This window comes from Artibeus jamaicensis, unplaced genomic scaffold (assembly GCF_021234435.1).
Source record: "Artibeus jamaicensis isolate MK-2021 breed Jamaican fruit bat unplaced genomic scaffold, CSHL_Jam_final contig_1015, whole genome shotgun sequence".
NCBI classification, from domain to species: domain Eukaryota; kingdom Metazoa; phylum Chordata; class Mammalia; order Chiroptera; family Phyllostomidae; genus Artibeus; species Artibeus jamaicensis.
Window position 1 is genome coordinate 20,378,097 of NW_026521194.1, and position 20,866 is coordinate 20,398,962.

The 20,866-nt window shown below is 34.2% G+C and overlaps 1 protein-coding gene across 28 annotated transcripts in view; it reads right to left on the minus strand.

Moving 5' to 3' along the window:
• ABI2 (abl interactor 2) overlaps positions 1–20,866 on the minus strand; it is a 97,735-nt gene that overhangs the window by 38,176 nt on the left and 38,693 nt on the right. For 14 of the 28 annotated variants that reach the window (XM_053658500.1, XM_053658470.1, XM_053658608.1 and 11 more), the window contains exons 3-5: positions 12,260–12,436; positions 10,688–10,705; positions 2,909–3,006 (exon numbers count right to left, since the gene is read on the minus strand). In XM_053658500.1, coding sequence (XP_053514475.1) covers positions 2,909–3,006; positions 10,688–10,705; positions 12,260–12,436 — 293 coding nt within the window. The remainder of the gene's footprint in view (positions 1–2,908; positions 3,007–10,687; positions 10,706–12,259; positions 12,437–20,866) is intronic. The other 14 variants (XM_053658547.1, XM_053658526.1, XM_053658664.1 and 11 more) reach the window with 1 other exon arrangement.

The following is a 20,866-nucleotide window of genomic DNA, read 5'->3' on the forward strand; positions in this document are numbered from 1 at the left end:
TAGTGTCCAACCTCATTTCCCTGTGCAAATGCAATTTTGTTCATTCAATCTCATTGAACATAAAAATTCTCCCACCAGGTAAGCCGATGTTTCCCAGACTCTTTTTTTTTTGGTTGAGTTCAAGTTGTTTTAGTACCATGTCAAAGTCTCCCAACTGCATTCCATAAATGCACTAATTATCTTCCTCACCCCTCTCTCCCTAACCAAAGATACTCAAAGACAGGCTCCACAACCCCCACACTGAAGATCATAGCAATGATAACCCTGTAATTCTTTTTCTACATACTAAATACATAAAAATTAAACTATATCCACACAAAAATAATTTAATCTCATCTTCCATGCTCACCTTACTTCCTCCTTTAACTTTCACCTTGATCTCTCTTGCCTTTTACCCTCCCTCAGAGTTCAACATTTAAAAGAAAAATAAGACAAAGACCACCTAAGTCTTTCTAAATGAGGTTTTATTAACTTATTTCTTTTTTGTTCAAATTTCCTTTTAAAGGAAGAGAACAAGAGTTAGAAAGAAAATATGGTTTCCAAATTCTTTTTTTGTGTGTTAACATTTAGATAATTTTAAATTTTTATTTATTTTTTTTCAATTAGTTTACATTCAGTGTTATTTTGTATTAGTTTCAGGTGTACAACACATGGTTTCCAGATTCTTTATGACAGTAATAAACACTGAACTGACATTTTGTAGATGAGAGTCTGGTTTTTAAAAGAATAAAAATTGGGGTCTCATATTGTGAAATTAAAAAGCTTTCTTTTCCTGAAATGATACTGTTCACTTAACTTCAAATTTCTCAATAACTCACTCCCTCAAAGCTTCCAAGTTTTCTTTAAATACTACTCTACTGGGTTATTCAAATTATGGTTCACCAATTTTGGGTGAGATCACTTTGCATGGACTCATCCACTCTACTACCCTCAAAATCTCCTTGCGTAAATACATATATACATTAGTAATTACGAACAGCCCTGGCTGGTGTGGCTCAGTGGATTGAGCGCTGGCCCACAAATGGAAGAGTCACTGGTTCCATCCTCAGTCGAAGCACAGGCCTAGGTTGCGGGCTGGGTCCCCAGTGGAGGGTATACAAGAGGCAACCAATCATGTATCTCTTTGCACACTGATGTTTCTCTCCCTTTCTTCCCTTCTTTCCTCTGAGTCAATAAATAAAATCTTTAAAAATAACTAAATAAACAAATGAATAAATAAATAAGGGGCACTAGATGAGACACTGGGCAAAGGAAGAAGGAGGAATGACAGGACGCTGCATTTAAAACACTAAAAAGAAGTTTTGGCATCTCTGAAACTATGACGTAAATATTAAAAAAAAACATAAAATAGAAACCAATTAATTTTCTAAACATCTGCTTTCCAGACAATTCTTCCCAGACAACAAAAATATTCTGTGTTTCAATGTTCTGTTTCAAGCCAAGAAAAAACCCTTTGCTGGCTGAGAACTATACAGTGAGGAAAATGATAAATATAAGGTAAAAAATAAGGGACACAGTAACAAAATATGGTGGCTAGGCAGAAACTGCAAAAAAGGCCAGGCTATGATCATCAACCAGCATGTGGTACTCAGAGACTCTGAGGACCCTGCAAAACCCTTGCTACTACACAAGGAAAACAAATACTGGTATATGAGGAAATCTTCAAAATTTGAGAGTAATGGAAAGTTTTATTTTATTAGAGACTACAGTGGGTTAGCTTGCTAACAACCCTGATTTAAGAATCCATTAGGTATGATATATAATAAAATTATAGATGTTTCCAGGAAAAGAAGGCAAATTCTTCCTCTTAATCTCTCTACTCTTACTGCTGCAAAATTATAGCCTACCACGTCATCTATATTCTACCCTGAAGTTTAAATTTTATTTGATTTACTATATTCATTCCTCTCTAAGCAGAAATATTTTGTCCACCCCAAATAAAATCCTATTCCTGGCTGGAATTCATTTTTATTCTTTTGTTTCCCACTGCCTTTACTATACATCCTCTTCCAACATTATCCTCCTTTTTACCCCTACTCATCTTTGTCTTGTTCTGATCCACAGCACTTGATTAGGTTTTTTTGTTTTCATTTATATCTGATTTTTTTTTTTTTGGTGAGGGGGCCAAAAACAAGTTTGTCAATTAGAAATTTCTAAGCATAAATCATAAAGCCAATGGTTGTTCCAGCATTTTGTCTTTGTTTTATACATTTTTTTAAAAATCCAATTCATGGTAGTGACTCTGAAAAGTTGATAGATGACAGATATTACCCCCTTTTACAGATGAAAAAACCGAACTGCTAAGAGGCTGACTATGTAAGACCAAAGAACGGGAGCAGAGCTGGACCACAATCTGGCCATCTAGCTTCTGGGGTACATTATGCCCATCTGATCACAAATCTCCACGATCAACCCAGTTTTTATATTAAAATGCTACAGAAGAAAAGGCAATCTTTTCTATTAATTGACCATTTCTGCCAAAAGTCAAATCCAGAGCCCACTCCTGTAGATCCAAATTAAGGCTCATATTTTCTTAAAGTGAAATTACCAAATTTTGTAATCTATACAATGCTCTTCAGAGGAAGTCTAAATAATGGCCAACTATAATACAAAAGACTAAAACTTTCATAAAAATAAAAATTAAGAGTACCATTTATATAAACCATGACCTTGGACTAGTATTTTACCTTAAATGTAAAATTCAGTAGAAAAATATTTTCTAAACAAAATCTTTTTAAAGTATAAAAATGTTTCCCAGGAAAAGGGAAAATTACACACAAAAAAGATAATCCTAGGAAGAAAATGTTCTCTTTTCAAATATTAAAAAATAATTTAACTATAAGTAGTGTTTAGTTTTCAATAACATTACATGAAATGGTTTCCAGTTATTACTTAGTTATATACTCACCCAAGGGTCCCTTTCCCTGACATAGGGGGGCTGGGGGGTTTCTGAGTTGGAGGAGTTGTACGCGGCAGCCCACCCATCTTCATATTCTGGGTACTCACCTAAAAAATTGTTAAGGAAAACTCAACTTGTATGCAGTGAAACAAAGTGCCACTCTGGGGAAATAACACTGTGCTATTCAACAAAGAAAGGGAAGGTTTAAACAGGAAGAAAACTAGAGGCCATGCATTTCATATGCAGTATCTACTCTATATTATTCTACAGTTGTACTCAAAGGACTCTTCCTAACATGAAATTTCAAATAATTATAAACTTGTATGCAAAGACTTTATTTGCCATTAGGCCATCACACCAACAGATCACTGGTTGGACTATTTGATACTATATTCAACTGAAATTAAATAGGACAACTATAAAATCCTTAAATAATAAACTTAATCAGACTCAATGATGCCCTTAAGCAAGTCCTTGTCTTTTTAGATAGTAAGTATATCATACAAAACAAAATACATGTTTCTCAAATAAAATAAGCAATTATGGTGTTGCTCCACTGTAACTAGAGAATAAAAATAAAGTTAAATTGCATGATATGCCTATAAAATTTTAGTTTTTTAAATAGCAAATCAGCCTTACAATTCAGATTTCTTTAATGTTCTAGGATGAAGGAATCACCTACCTGTAAACTGCCAGAAGTTAAGTCCTGTTCCTATAAACATCTGCACTGGAAGGTTATGGCTGAGCTATCCGAGCTATCCCATTCACCTGTGAACAGTACAGGGACCACAGGCAATGTCCTAGTTCCAATGGGATTAAACCCATTTTGGCCCCAAATGAAGATTCATTCAATCACAGGAAAGGTATAAGCAACAAATCAGAGCTGGGCCTTACTTCTCACTACTCTAACCCCAACTGAAAGTGCAAATGTAGAAAAGTTGGGAGATAGGGAACAACGGATGCCACAAAAGAAGTATGTCAGCACTTACGCTGAAAGCCCTAAAAATCTGGATATTTTAAGGAGCTATGAAAAGTCTTTCACAAAGAAAATTCAAATGCAATCTCAAATTGTTTGAGATTACCAATGGGTTAGAGTTAATGTTCACCATCTAGGTTTATACCTGACTGTATTTTCAGCCCCTCATATTTCGGAATGTCAAACACGTCAAAAAAAATCTTAACTTTTGTAATAAGAATGTGTACTGTATTCAAATTATACTTGTAAAATGAAATTTCAAGACAGTGCACCAATGAAATCAGAATACATTTCTATATGTAATTTCAAAAATAAAACTTCAAGAAAACAAATCATAATTGTATACAGAATACTGAGACTATCAAAACCAAACTGAATTTTTTAAATCCTAAAATATTACTTGTCATCTGAATAGGTAAGAAATAATGATATTAAGAAACAAACTCTTCAAGTGAACAGCCCAGTGAGCAAGTTGTGTGTGATGATAAAACAATTTTTAATGACAAATGATACCTTTGAAATGTCAGTATTTTTCAAGCAAAACATTTATTGGTAGCCCTTTTGTTGTTGCTTTTTAGCAACAAATATAAAACAAACTGGTTATCAAGTAAGAATAAAGATTAACTTATCCTTGATCTCCCCCTCATTTATAAGCAGAGAGGTATACTAATCATATCTTAAAATGAAAATGTCAGAAGATTTTTTAAAAAATCAATCCACATTTGGGGAAAATTTTAGGAGTAATATGACAAATAACCAATAGCTTTTAAAATGATAATTTTAATTTATGACAACAGAAGATTTTTTAAATTAGTAACCAAAGTCCTTTAAGCTCAACCTTAAACAATATAAATTCCAAGGTTACTTCAAGTGATGAAGGGAGAAGTAGGTGAATCAAACACTAAACTACATCAATTTGCTATAAAGGAAGGAAGAGGATCAGGAATAGAAAAAAAGTAGAAGAGAATTTTATTCTATACGTGGAATAGCTAAAATACTTGAAAACAGCTTTCCAACTCTGATTTAAGGTTTTGGTATATAAGGTGTTTTTGTTTAAATTGCAGTATCTTCTTTTTTAAGTCTTTTAATCTAACCCTCAAAATATAACATACACAATTTATAAATTAAAATATGGTGGACATTTCTATAAATAAAACTTGCTGCATTTTGTATCTGTAGAATCATTATATGACTGTATTTGTTTGGTAAATGAGGTTTGGATGAATAACTTAAATCACTGAAGAAACCAGAGTCCCTATAGAAGGTTGAGAAAAATCTATAATTATACTTCACGAATACTGTGCTACCTTTATATTAAGCAAAAAGGTTTTTTCACTAATTCTTAAATAGCTTCCTTTTGTGTAAACTGCTTCTATGGTAAGTAAAATAATAAATATGCTACACAGAATGTAACCTGCCATCTAGTTTGAGGAAAAGGGAAGAGAATAGGAATAATTTCCAAACAAAATTTAATTTTTTTAATCAGAGGTGGAATTTGTATTAAAATCAAAGAAACTATATTTTAAGTCTAAAATATTTTTATAAAAATATTTCCTGGATAGTCATCATGGTTCTAAAAACTATTTTGAGAAAAATTTATAGAGGAAAATAATATTTCCTAACAAGTAGCAAAACACACAACTAAATTGCGTGTGTGGTGAAGAGGAACAGAGAGGAATGAAGAGGGAGAAAGACGTGGGAGGAAAGAGGGAGGGGGAGAAACGTCTGGGGGGAGGGAGGAAAGAAGAAACAATGAGAGGGAATAAGAACACATGTACCATAAACACAGAAGAAAACAAAATAATTCTGCACTTAGCTCAGTAAAGCAATTCCACATGAAACTTAAAAAATTACAAACATAAGCAGAACTATCTATCTGGCACTTAAATGTGTAGTTAATAGTCCTGAATCATGAGTGCAAGTGCCCATTACAATCTTTACAGTTTTATTTGAGAATTGAAAGAATGAAACTTTGGTAGCTGATTACAACAATAATTTGATTATGTGGGTATTTTTTGATTCCATAAAGGGGAAAGTCATCACTAAGAGCTAAGTAAAGCAGGTGCCTGGGGTTTTTTTCCCTACTGGAGAGAAACCCTCAAAACAGAAAAAATACTCATTTAGGTGATGAAGATTAATGCACGGCCACAGCTCAAATACTTTCCCACTAGCCCATGACTAAGGAGTACATATAATACAGAAGGTAGCAGCAATTTCTTTATGATCCAAGAATGGTCTGGTCTCCCAGGCTTTGGAAAGAAATCTCTACACCTAGCACTAACCATCAGGCCTTACTATTTTTTCTACAGTGCCCCTCCCTTTCCTGCTCTAACCTTTTTTGGGGGTACATTCAATACCTCCTTGAACCCTGACATGTAATACAATGCTCATTACAAACCTCAGTGCTTTCAAGTACCCTGCGAACTTCAGAATTTCTTATAAAGCTGGCCAGCCAGGTTCAATAAGGACATCACCTCTGCTACCAAAAACAAAAACAAAACACAACAATGACAAAAAACAAACAAACAAATCCCCTCTCTGACAGGTGACCTGCTGTGATGTTAACAGTGGCACACACATTTTTAATGATACCTGTGGTATATCCCTCATTTTTCCATCATGTACCCCCTACCAGATGACTCGGTACAGGGGTAAGTGATTATTAAAAATAAGTGGGACATTAGAGGGAACACAAAGGTCTATAAAATGATTTCTCTACTTCTAAAAAACTTATAATATTTTGAAATTTGTGACTCATATGTTTCAAATGAAAAGGACTGTCTACAAATTATATAGAAATCCCCCCCAAAAGTATCAATGTGAGGAGAAATAGCTACAGAAGGTTTCATAGGGAAAAATCTGAGTGGGACTACTAAATAAAAAAGAACAGGATTTAATGTATAAAGAGGAGTCTTCGCCTACAGAGGAGTGTGTCTGGATGTGGAGTGGTGAAGATGGGCAGAAGGAAGCTATGGTCAAGCACCCCTGACCTTCATCACTGTCTGGTATTATTTCCCTTTAGTCCCACCCAGGAACAGAATCTCTATCCCTCTCCTCAGAGAATGTATGTTCCTACTTCAATTCTCATGGCTGGCAGGAAAAAGGCCAGGAGATCCTCTACAGGAAATTAACACTGAAATCAGGAATTCGAGTATGAATTCCGGAGAGAGGTAAAATCTTTACTGAGTTAGACAAAAAGTCTAAGGTGACAAGACTCCAGAAATAACCCAAGATAGAGATGAGAATAAGAGATCAGGAGTAAAGATGGACAAACTCCTGCTTGACTTTGAAAATTGTTTCTGACAACTGACTTTTGCCAAATAGAATTGGTGGCTCACGACTGGAACAGACAAAACCAGATAGGTCTACCAGGGGTTGTTGTTAATACAGTTTTTCTTCCAAATGTTGTACTAAATAAATCTTGTTATCTGAAAACTAGAAATATAAGGAGCATTTTATCATCATCTGTAGGTAATAACCAACACTTGCTAAAAAACTACACTCAAGTGAAAACTAAACCCGTATTTTACACAGAGTTAAGTTATGGACCTTCAATATGCCAAGAAAAATTTTCAAGTGTTATATTCTTAACATGTTAGTTATAAAATAAACCTGTAACCACTTCCTTGTTAATTATGTAGAATTGGCTTGTGCAATGTTCAACTGAAATACTACATTAACAGATAAGTCTTTACTATTTTTGATTAAACTAATACGCTTAAAAGGTACTTAAGTTTAGCTTCATTGACAACTTTACTGCTTTCAAAAGCAGAAAAATCCATTTGAAATACATTAGTGACAGAGTCTTAAAATTCTTTTTACTATAAAAATAAAGGGTAGCCCTGCCTGGTGTGGCTCAGTAGCTTGAGTGCTGGCGTGTGAACTGAAGGGTTGCTGGTTCAATTCCCAGTAAGGACATGTGCCTGGATAGCACATGCCAGGTCCCCATGTGGGCGTGCTCAAGAGGCAACTGATTGATGTTTCTCTCCCTCTCTTCCTCCCTCCCCTCTCTAAAAATAAACAAATAAAATATTTAAAAAATAAAAATAAAGGGGGGAAATGGGACAACTGTAATAACACAATCAATAAAATATATTAAAAAACAAAACAAATAAAGTAAATTAAAGGGTAGGGAAAGGGTACCCACTTCAAGGTACATTACATTTTAACATGGCCTCTGGTACCTATTAAAACATTTCCAATATGGCATTCTATCCGTTGGCTTTTTAGGCCTGTTGTAAAAATATCACCACATTGTGTTCAAAGGTCTTATGAATTAAACTCTACAATTTGTTTTCCTTGGTCAACTCAAGAAAAAACAACCCAAATATCAGATTAAAAAAACCATTAAACACCACCAGAATATGAGGTATAAAATGTTAGAAATTCAACTTTTAAGCATGGAGGTCTCTTCTGAGTCAACTCTCATATGTCTGATCCTAAAGTAAAAACTTTGTTTAGTGTCTGTCCCAAAGGCATCAAATCTGACAGCAATGAGAGCAAAAGCAAAGCTCATTGAGGAAATCAAAGTAGCAGAAAACCCTACCAAACATCAGGCGGCTTCTAGGGCACCTGATGTAGTAATCTACAGGTCACCAGGAAGCTCAGTTGAAAAACTACTGGACTAGTTTGTTATTTGCAGTCCCTGACGACTTTAACTTTTTTTTCTTTAGTTCTATTTTATACCTTAATATATTCAATCATTCCATTAATCACCCTTGCCAAACCACTAATCTTTTTTTCCCAGCATAAAAGGAGAAATGATTTGCTATATGTGGACTAGTTTTTTCACTCTACTTTGTTCTGATTTATCCCAAATTATGAATGTGCCCCAAGTTTATAGAGAGACAGACAAATTCACAAAGAGAAACAGGAAGGAAGGAAGGAAGGAAGGAAGGAAGGAAGGAAGGAAGGAAGGAAGGAAGGAAGGAAGGAAGGAAGACAGAGCATTGGCACAGTTTAGCTTCTAGGATGAACTCGGGGTACCCTTCCCACCCTGTCCACTCCACTCAGGTATAGCAGAAACACCTACACTGGACAGAGCCACTCTACTCAAGAATAGAGCTTGGTACACAGAGTAAAGATGTTAAGTAGTCTTATCCCAGATCTTTCTTTCGAGGACCCTGCCACTTCCCACTCCTTTTGGCCTATCTCCTACATGGAGATCCTGAATCCAGGATGATCAAGAAGGAATCATAGCAGGATTTGGAGGAAATTAGCATAGAATAGTAGTAGCTTAGGCAAGCTGGTCTAAACTTTCAGGGAAAAGAACTGGTCCATTTTTGTGCTTTTCCTTCAGTTAATCTCTGTGTACTTCATTCACTTTGGAGGTAACCCATAATTTGGCTAACCACATCAATAGCCATAATTTGAATATAGGCTTTAGAGGAAAAGAGCCAAGGCAGCCACACAGTTTTAGGTTTAGTTTTACCTATTTTATGCAAAAGGAACATCCTCACTATTCCACACGCTTCATTCACCAAAAGTAGGGCATTGAGCCAATACTCTTCCAGGTGTGTCCAACCTTTTGGCATCTCTGGGCCACACTGGAAGAAGAACTGTCGTCTTGGGTCACACATTAAATACACTGTGACATGCAATCACAAAAAAAATCTCACAATGTTTTAAGTAAATGTATGATTTTGTGTTGGGCCAAATTCATAACCACCCTGGGCTGCATATGGCCCGCAGGCCATGGTTGGACACCCCTGGGAGAATCAATCACACAAGAAGGGCATTAGCCTGGGCTTCTCTAGTCATGTCTCCCTGCCACAGAAATTTCTGTGACCCCATGGTTAGTAGCTAGTTATAATTCAGATCTCAGTTATCCTGTCTTCTTGTTATCACTTTCTACATTGAAGACATGGCAAACAACTGAATACTAAAAAGGCATTGTATTTAAAAAGAAATCATAAAATTCACCTAAGGGGGGAAAAAACCCAAAAAGGAAATGTAGGGTCAGTTTGGTGAAAATTTTAGTGACATACTATTTGACAGATTTCTTGAATATACTATAATGTCTTTTACTGTTAAACCTCCAAAATATTACAATAAAATGTTACTGAAACAAATAACAAAAGGAAATTATTTCTCTAATTCTTAACTTGTATTTTGTGAAACATTATCAAGTTTTGATGTTTTGCATATAATACTCAGTTTGAAAACTATTAAAGTGATTTTACACTGAACCACATATTTTATATGGCAATTTGAGAAAAAAGACTAATTTTGTTTTTTTCAAAATACATGATACTGCAACTTAAAAAAAAAATTCTGTAACAATATTTTCTGCTTCTCAATTTCTTTACATTAAGAGTCAAGAGATAATGATATAATGGCCACAAGATATATAATGAAGCACACCATTTATAGAATAAAAAAGCTATTACACAGGGGGAGGGTTAAATAAAGCACATTCGTTGGCTCTCCAATACATAGCAAAGTGTCTACGTTTACAAAATCCAGCTAATTTTATTTCATAATGACATTTTATGATAGGATAACTTACATTTCAGCTTTGAAAAATATATTAGCATTGCAGAATAACCACTTATTGAATAAATATTTGCTAAGCACCTAATGAACAGTCAGGCACTGTTCAAGGCACACACGATGGGGCAGTGAACAGACAAAGTAATAGCCCTCACGGAACATGAAGACACCACAAAACTGCACAACAAGAATAAAAAATAAATAGAGAGAGGAATTACCCTTTGGTTTTAAAAGGCCAACTGCCAAATATCTCTATACTCCCCATATGTAATATTCTACATAAGAACAAAGAATGGAAATCCAGCCCTGGAATCTCTTACCTTAAATCTAAGCAACCACTTAATGCATAAATGGAGCAAATAAAAGAGGTAAGGAAAAAAAGCATTGAAAGGTTAGTTGGAACTTCAGGATGTGAAGAGAAAGGAAAAAAAGAAAAAACAAGTTTAGCATTCAGCATTAAAAAATAATGTTTCAGTAGATCATAGAAAGAGTGGTTAAAGCAGAATGTGTCATGAACAAGAGTTTTTTGATGAAATTATATGACATTGTTTTATTCAAAAACTTAACTTTATCAAAGATTTCTTCAAATTAGTGACCTCTAAACACTAAAAGTTCAAACAATGAAAAGGACTACAGAGTCCCAAAACAATAACATTTTACTTGAGAATTAAATAAGAATTGGAATGGAAAAATCACCTTTTTTAATTTTATGTAATTTAAGAGGGGAAGCACAGATATGATGTGTGCTTTCCCTCTTACACATTCTAAGTGCCTCTTAGTCATTAGATTCCGGCAGTACCCTAAAATTTTCTATTAGCAGTTGCTAGCCTTGAATAAATTTCAAAAGGTTTTCCAAGTTAGAATAAATTTCGGTTATTAATTATCCATCTAATTACACATCTTATTTTAACATGCTTTAATACAGTAATCTAAATGCATGTAGGTGTTCATTATAAAATTAAATATCAAATTCCAGTTAATAGTGACTTATCAAAACTCTGAGGAAAAAAATATTTTTAAAAACTTTACACTGTACATTTTCATTCACCTAAATCTAAATTAAAGTTAGATTTAACTGATATTTAGCCATATTAGTGTAGGATATTTTTTCAATTTAAATTTGCTTACAGAGTTATAAATCAACTGCATAAACTAGTTTCACTTATAAGCATATATATTTACTCAAAGTCACATTTGATAAGTCATTTTATTATCTTTAAAATCATTGATGAAATGCAAACATTTAAGTAACTTAATACTTAACTGAAATACCAAATACTTTATTAAGTACAAATACCAATTTAAATAAAATTTGTATGCCCATCAAATTTTGATCATGGTATTTTGTATACATAGCAGGCACTCAAATACATCTTAGAAGATAGTCAAAAAGTATAATGACTATATATGCAAGAGCAGCAGGAATATTAATTCACATACTACTTTTATCTACACTATTTTTACTCAAAATATTAAAATTATTTTAGAAAAATCAAAGTACATTTTTATTTAATTATGTTCTTTCTGAAAACTAATGCCAAAAGTTTGCTGACAAACTAAGATAAATACTTGAATAACACACTGAATGACTTTTAATCAATTATATTAAAAAATTAGAAAGATTATATCTCACTTATCATATATGTGAGGTGTTATCATAAATAATTAAGCAAATGCAATTCATTCAAAGATAACTATTTAAAACTGGAGAACACAGCACTAAGCAGCAGCAACTAAAGATAAAACCAGTTTATAGCAGTAGGGAATCTTCAGAACCATAACTGGGCCAAGACTTGGCTCTCTAGGGAAGGAAAGATAATAGCTTAATTTTCTAAAAAGTTAGTTCCAATTTGGGCTATTGTTTTAAACAACCTGACAAAAATTATACTTACCTTTACTCCATGTCCAATATCATCTAGAATTGTATAGTCAATAGGTTTTCTAATATAACGAACTGGTCGTTCAAGGTTGGCTGGAGCAATAATCTTATGTGTCCTTGAAGTGTTTTTATTGGTAGTCAAAATACCAATTTCTCTTCGTGCAACTTTCTCTTTATGAATATCAACAGTCTGAAAAATATAAACATAACACAAAAATGTATACCCACATTTTCCTGAATATTTTCTAATATCCAGAAAAATCAAGATATAAATGTTCAACATATTTAACATCATTATTCATATTCTTAACCACAACTGCTCAGTCTTCTCCTTTTTGGCCCATTACCAACTTTCTCTAATTTTAGACTAAAACAAGGGTTGGCAAACCATGGCTGGCAGATGAAGTATGGCCCACCACCTGTTTTTCACAACCCAAAAGCTCAAAGTCATGTTTACATTTGTAATGGCTGAAAAAATAGAAAAAAAAATAATGCTGTTACGTGTAAAAATTACATGGAATTCAAATTTCATATGGAAGCTAAACTAATTGAAATGAATGGAAATACACAGGAAACCTTCCTTTCTGGAAAGGAAAACTGGGACTCAAGTCAAAGGAGTGGACCTGAAGGAGAAAAAAAATGACCAACCAGAAAAGAATGAAGAAACAAGAATTCAAAAAAATGAGGAGAGGCTTAGGAACCTTCAGGACATCTTTAAACATTCCAACATCTGAATTATAGGGGTACCAGAAGGGGAAGAGAAAGAGGGACAAGTGGAAAACTTATTTGAACAAATAATAAAGGAGAACCTCCCCAATCTAGCAAAGGAAATAGACGTCAAGGAAATCCAGGAAGTTCAGAGAGTCCCAAAGAAGTTGGACCCAGGAAGGAACACACCAAGGCACATCATCATTACATTAGCCAAGATTAAAATGAAGGAGAGAATCCTAGAAGCAGCAAGAGATAAGGGGACAGTCACCTACAAAGGAGTTCCCATCAAACTGTCAGCTGACTTCTCAAAAGAGACCTTACAGGCAAGAAGGGGCTGGAAAGAAGTATTCCAAGTCATGAAATCCAAAGACCTACATCCAAGATTGCTCTATTTAGCAAAGCTTTCATTTAAAATGGAAGGACAGTTAAAGTGGTTTGCAGATAAGATCAAACTCAAGGAGTTCATCATCACCAAGCCCTTATTATATGAAATGTTAAAGGGACTTATCTAAGAAAAAGAAGATAAAAAATATGAACAGTGAAATGACAGTAAACTCACAGTTATTAACAACCACACCTAAAACAAAAGAAAACTAAGAGGACAGCTAGATCAGGAGCAGAACCATAGAAATGAAGATCACATGGAGGGTTAGCAACAGGGGAATGGGAGGAGGAGAAGGGGGGAGAAGGTACAGAAAATAAGTAGCATAGATGGTAGGTAGAAAGTAGATAGGGGGGAGGGCAAGAATAGTAGGGAAAATATAGAATCTAAAGAACTTGAGACACGTGGTCATAAACTAAAGGGGGGATGGTGGGGGAGCGGGTGTGCAGGGTGGAGAGGAATGAAGGGGGGAAATAGAACAACTGTAATGGCATAATTAATAAAATATATATTAAAAATAAAAAAGAACTAATAAATATCTAAATAAAGCATCAAATCAACCACTAGCTGAGGTAGTATAACCTTATCACTTTAAGTATTTCTTTTTAAGACAAAAATAACCTGAGCTTTTTCTGTGCATGTTGGGTAAATTATGAAATCTGCTTTCTTTTTCAATGACTTGGGGGAGCTATAACAGAGAAAAGAAGTATGAGTTATCAGTGACAATACTGGAATTTACTTATTTTTATCTTCAGAGAAATGGAAAGAAATCTCATTCTGAATTAATTTTTAATGAGTTATCCTGAATCATTAACAATATAGACTGGGAAGACTTTATACTTAAGTATGCTTCAAAATAAACAAAAAACAAATAAAATATGCACTTATTTTTATGAAACTGGTCTTTGTCATATTAATAAAAGATTATCAGAATGCAGTCCTTGAAACACTGTTTCTACTACACTTAATTTTTAGAAATGTAATTATCTTATTTACAAATAAAAACATAAGAATGGAAACCCAAAGAACCATAATAAAACTCTTGAGATTATAGCAAATTGGAACTTTAATTTCAAATTCTTATGCTGGAAATATTAATAAATCTCTGGAAAATTAAAAGGAAGCAGCAACTTTCCACTTATTGCTTACACCAATACACAGGTAGCCCCAAACAACAGACCTTTACGGTAAAAATAAAAGTAGGACCAACATAGCAAAGGAGAAGATCTCAAAACTATAAGCCTAAGTAAGGGATAGCTACTATAATAGGGCATAAGACTGGCCTCTTAGCTTCCTGGGAGAGAAAGCAAAGTAGAAACATGAGTTGCAAGAAAATATACCCCTTTATCAAGAAACTGAAAGTTTTTCAGCATTAAACTCTAAAAGGAAATGGCTGAAGGAACTACAAGGAGAAAAATGTTCTTTGCTGCTTATATTAATTCTCAGTAAAAAAAAAAAATGAAGGCATATTTTAAAATAATTCTCAAGACGTATGTCTACAGAAAGTCAAAATATGTTAGTTTGGCTATATAATGTTTCTAGCTGTCTACTTTAGAAGAGTAACTACATATTTAAAAAATTAGAGTAAGATTTCTGGACATAGACATTACTGACATTTTGGGACATAAATTCTTTGTTGTGGGGGGCTGGGAATGAAACAGCATCCCAGTAAATACCTCTAGTACGCCCCCGCTCCAAGTTGTGAACAAGCAACTGACACTGCCAAATGTTCCCCTGGAGGTAAAATTGCCCTGGTTGAGAGACAATGAACTAGAGGATGGACTAATTTGCTGGGCCCCTATGTTATCATTTTTAACTCTCAAATATCAATTGTTTCCAAACTTTGAACAAGCACTGACTCAAGATTAATGCATATAATGAATGCCTAAGTACAGATATTTGGTGTCATTAACTTTTAAAAAATATCTACAGTAATAAAAATAATGTATGATTAAGAAAATCAAAGAATGTAATTTGTATTCTTGCCATCCCACTAATACACTGGGTTAAACTATAGGATTTCCTTGGATAGAATCAACATGCCTTTAGAAAATAGCTACAGTTTTAGTCTACAGCCATACCACCCTGAATGCACCCGATCTCGTCGGATCTTTGAAGCTAAGCAGGATAGGGCCTGGTTAGTACTTGGATGGGAGAAAATAGCTATGGTTTTATTTGGAGTCTGAATAACAACTTAATGGAGAATAAATCTAGTCCATAAATAAGAAGAAAGTTTGGTCTAGAAGTTTCTGAAGTTTTTAGCAATCACCTGTGTCAAATTTTTCAAAGCCTTCTCTTGCGTAAAATATTGAGTCAGCCAATAAGTTCATTTGGTTTTTACTGTAAGATGGCTCTAGTAGTGCATAGTTGTCTTTAACTTCATTTGAAATAATTTTCTTTGGTTGTATTGTGACAGCTGTCAAAGCAGCATGTATTTAAAAACAACTTATCAAAATTGATGAATTTTTGTATAGTGATTTTAATACTGAAGATAGAATACACATTTTGGCATATTAACTTTTATTTCAAGACACGTGAAAAAGCAACTGACACACACACACACACACACACACACACACACACACACAAGATTTGTGCAGTGCTGTGACTAATCAAACGTGTCAAAAGTGGTTTGTGAACTTTCAGGCTGGAGATTCCTTGCCAGACGATGCTCCCCAGTCAAACAGACCAGCTGAAGTTGACAGTGATCAAATTGAGACATTAATTGAGAACAATCAACATGGGAGCTAGCCAACATACTCAAAATATCCAAATCAATAGTTATTGGTGAAAATAAAAAATGTGTCTTTTATTTTACAGGAAAAAATTACAGACTTTTTGGCCAATGCAATAAGCGTATTCAAATTAGACAGAATAATATAATGAACACCCCAACATTTACCTAAAATCCTGCTTTAACATTCATGAACTCAGGACGGTTAGTTTTAAAAGACCTTTTGTAGAGCTCCTACAATGTATATTTAACAAAAATGTGATTACTATGTTTTTCCAAAATCAAACTCATAGCTTTCAGTAATCATTGTTTTTGCCTTTAATAATATTTGACATTACTCTAAAATGCATTAAGTTAAATTCAACACTGATACTTATAGAGAATTTTAATAAGAAAAAAGTATTTCAATTTCATCCTGGTTTTCTTTTTTTCCCCCTTTTCATCCTGGTTTTCTAAAGTTACTACAGGCATACTTTGGTTTATTACACTTAGCTTTATCGTGCTTCACAGGTGTTGGCGTTTTTTTATACATACTGAAGGCAAGACACTCCACCACCAGCAAAAAGATTACATAACCAGCTTTACTGCAGTGGTCTGTAACCAAAACCATAAAATTGCCAAGGTATGACTGCAGTTATATGACAATAAACTTACTTTTATTTAGAAGAGGCTCAATTATAGCACCCACCTATGGCAAGTAAAAAACGTGTTTAGCTAGCAAAGAAGATCAAACTAATGCAAGTATACTGCTATTAATGCTATTATTGTTTGCCACTTGTTAAGCAACTGTGCAGGACTTAAACATCTATTATTATGAACACAGACTTAATTTGCTTCTCCATCCTTCTCACTGCTATTGCCAAGCTGGTCTTGCATGCTGTGCTGCAGGCTCCCCCCATGACACATCAGCAACACAGAGCCAAACCCAGGTTCCTCCAGGATACCTTTTATTACCTTGAGCTAATCTACTGAGTCCCAATTCCCTTGCAAGCCTGAGACCCAACCCCACATCTCCATCCTGGGATCCAAGCATGTGCTCAGGCCACAGCAGATGACGGGAGGGTACTAGACAGTATTTTGTTTTAGGTTTACCCACGCATTGTTGTTTCCCATTACCACAGACAATCGAGAGCTGAGTGTACTGGACAGCACTACCTCAGTTAGCTGCCCATCAGTGTGGGAAAACACCTGCAATCATACGGTTACAGTTGATTAACTCAACTGAGCTGGGTGTTTTTAAATATATCTCAATGTTTTCATCAGTAAGTTAATGTTTTGAATAAGCATTTAATCATTCAAATTACAGCATGCTTTAAATTATTCTCCTTTCATGAAACAAATCAGTAACAAACTGAACTAGGTAATTTTCAGTTATTCATTTTTTATGAAATGATATAAACTATACATATGAAATTCATTAGGAACTACAGAAATCCTCCTTTCCATGCATAATTACAAATTGATAACCTTTGGTGGGATTTCCTTAATTTGGAAATTTTTAAACAAAGATATACGTGTGTGTGTATATGTATGCATATATGTGAAGATATATATACAAGATAGACAGATCTCAAAGATTTTTTTCAAAACAAAAAATTATCTTACATATTAAGTTTCTCAGAGTTTAGATTTTCCACTTTTAATACCTAACTCTTCAGAAGAATTACTTCCATTCTTCTATTATTTTATAATCATTCTTTTGTATCTCCTTTACTTGCTACCTGCTAACTACCTGAACACCTGGCCCAATCTAGCCAGCACTTAGGAGGATGGGAGAAACACTACCCTTTCTTCCTACTGCCTTTTGACCTCTCATGATCTTCTGCATCATGATAAACTAAACAGGCAGTACTGACTGTTTTCAGTAGTTGAGAAAAGAGATGGGACTAGCTTTAACAAATTTTATTTTACAAATGTATTAAGAATTTTAGTTTGAAGGATGTTTTATAAGCCTTGTTTTAAACTTACCATAAAGGGACACAAACTTATGGACACAGTAAATAGCATTCATTCTTACACATAATGATATACTGACTAAAAAGTTGTTATGTATGCTTGTACAAGTATTCAGTAAAATTAAACATGTGCTCTGATAACTACATTTTCTTGAAAATATTTAATATTAATTTAACTTCTAATCTCAGTTGAAGATTAAAATTTCAGTTAACTTTTTAAAATATGCTTCTAAAGAACTGATGTAACAGCAAGAAAGCTAGAGACAGAATTTCTTTAAAATAATGACCCTTAAAATATCCAAAGGAAACCACCTCAAGAACCTGTCCTGATACAGGCACACCTCAGAGACATTGCAGGTTCAGTTCCAGACCAGCGCAAAAAGCGAATTTATAATAAAGCGAGTCACATGAATTTTTTGGTTTCCCAGTGCATATATAAAGTTATGTTTACACTATACTGCAGTCTATTAAATGTGTGACAGCATTATGTCTACAAACAATGTACATACCTTAGTTAAAAAAACACTGTATTACTTTAAAAAATACTAGTAATCATCTGAGCCTACTGGAAAAATAACACCAATAGACTTGCATGATACAAGTTTGCCACAGACCTTCAATTTTTTAAGTAATAAAAATGCAATAAAATAAGATATGCCTGTAATTCTTTATGGATATGATGAGAATGGTATAAATTAGTACAATACTAATTACTATTGTACTAGTAATTTAATACTATATTGTTCTTTTGGGAAAAAAGTATCTTATACTAAATACTCATAATCAACTGTCTTGTATTTCAAAATTCTGACATTTGGAGAATGGTCTATTACTTTGTTGGTTTTTTTGAAGTATTTCCTCCTAATACCTAGCTGATAAAGTCATGAAATTCCCATCCTTAGATTCAAATTCAGGGAAACAGTTCTGTTACAGCATAATGATAGATGGTTGAGGTCAGGGGGGCACAGACTGAAGTGAAGAGCGGAGCCAACAGAGCAGGAAGAAAAAAAGTAAATTCGAATCAAGTATTATTTTTGGCAATCTCAGAAGAATAAAGATTCAAGATAGAAGATAGCTCAGAAACCATCTAATCAGTCCTATCATTTTACAGATAAGTGAAGTTCAAAGAAGCCAAATGTCACCCAAGTCAGCTGAAGAACCAAGGTGAAACCTAGATCCCCCACCTTCCTCCCTCCCAGTCCTACTCAGTGTTCATTTCCCCTACAATGGAGAAAAGAGCTAGAGCACTAGGAGGCTGAAATGTGATCAGGTCTTAACCCAGCAGATGGGAAGAGGATACTGAGGAGAAAAGGAATCAAATAGCTCAGATATATAATATTGACTGGTCCTGAACCAGTCTTCCAGACAAACATTATGGTAACTCTTGATACCTACTACCACTCCAAAAAGCATGTGATCTTATCTTTGACCTGACTGAACCTCCACTCCTTTGTTTCTTCAATTCGATCTCCTCTCCAAATTCTCCTAATTTAGTACTTTTGCCCAAATTGAAAAAAAAAAAAAAGCTAACCTCAAGATATCTTAAGAACCTTCTGGATCCCACTAAATACGTAATAATATTTTTTAATAAAGTATAATAATAATAAATTTTTAATACCAAGCATTTGGGAACAAGACAGTATTTTAAAGCAAGAACCTGCTAACTACAGCCTACATGCCGAATCTGGCCCAAGCCTGCTTTTATATAGCCCACAAGCCAAGAATGGTTTTTAAACAGTTGTTTAAAAACATATACATACAAAGAACAATATGTGACCCAGAAAGCCTAAAATATTATCTGTGCCTTTATTTTTTTTAAGATTTTAACTTATTTATTTTAGAGAGAGGGGAAGAGAGAGAGAAAGGAAAAAAACATCAGTGTGTGAAACATGGATCAGTTGCTTCTCACATGCCCCCACCAGGGACCTGGCCTACAACCTTGGCATATGCCCTGACTGAAAATAAAACCAGTGACCTTTCGGTTTGCAGGACAACACCCAATCCCCTCAGCCATACCAGGAAGGGCTTATCTGTCCCTTTACAGAAAAAGTTTTCCAATCCTTGCTTTAGAGTATTTATTGAGTATTTGCTTTATAAACAGAAAATATTTTCTCTTAAACTATAGAATAATCTTTCATTCTAAAAAGCACCAAATAGTTTTGATGTTCAATTGACTTTTAAAACAAAGAACTTGCCCTGGCTAGGTGGCTTGGTGGGTTGGGCGTCATCCTGCAAACCAAGGAGTCTCCATCACCAGTTTGATTCCCATTCAGGGCATATGCCTGGGTTGCAGGCCAGGTCCCCATTAGGCATGTGCAAGAGGCAGCAGATCAATGTTTCTCTCACATATCGATTTTTCTTTTTCTTTTTCCTTCCCTTCCCCTCTCTATAAAAAATAAAACTTTAAAAAATCTTTAAAAATAAAACAACTATCTGTGCATTAAATATAATTGAAAATTCTCAATCATTAAGACAAATGCTAAAAATACATGTTTTAAAAATTTACTCTTTATTTCATAAATGTAGCCTTCATCTGCTCATTTTCCCTATTCAGTCCCTCACCCAACATACTGTTTTGCATAAACTTAACAGCTGTCGTACAATTACAGATCTCTCACCTCTTCAGACACTGCCTTCCCAACACTCAGTGCAGAGGAAGATGGTTCAACATACATGTATACTTGCCAGCTCTAAGGCCCCTGTTATTTCTGACCTACTAATCCCTATGCATTCATCTCTACTATGCTTTATTTATTCCCTTACAATAGCTTTACAAGCTAGTATTCATTAAACCATGCAAATTATAAATTTATGATACTCAAAACAAAAATTCTCATT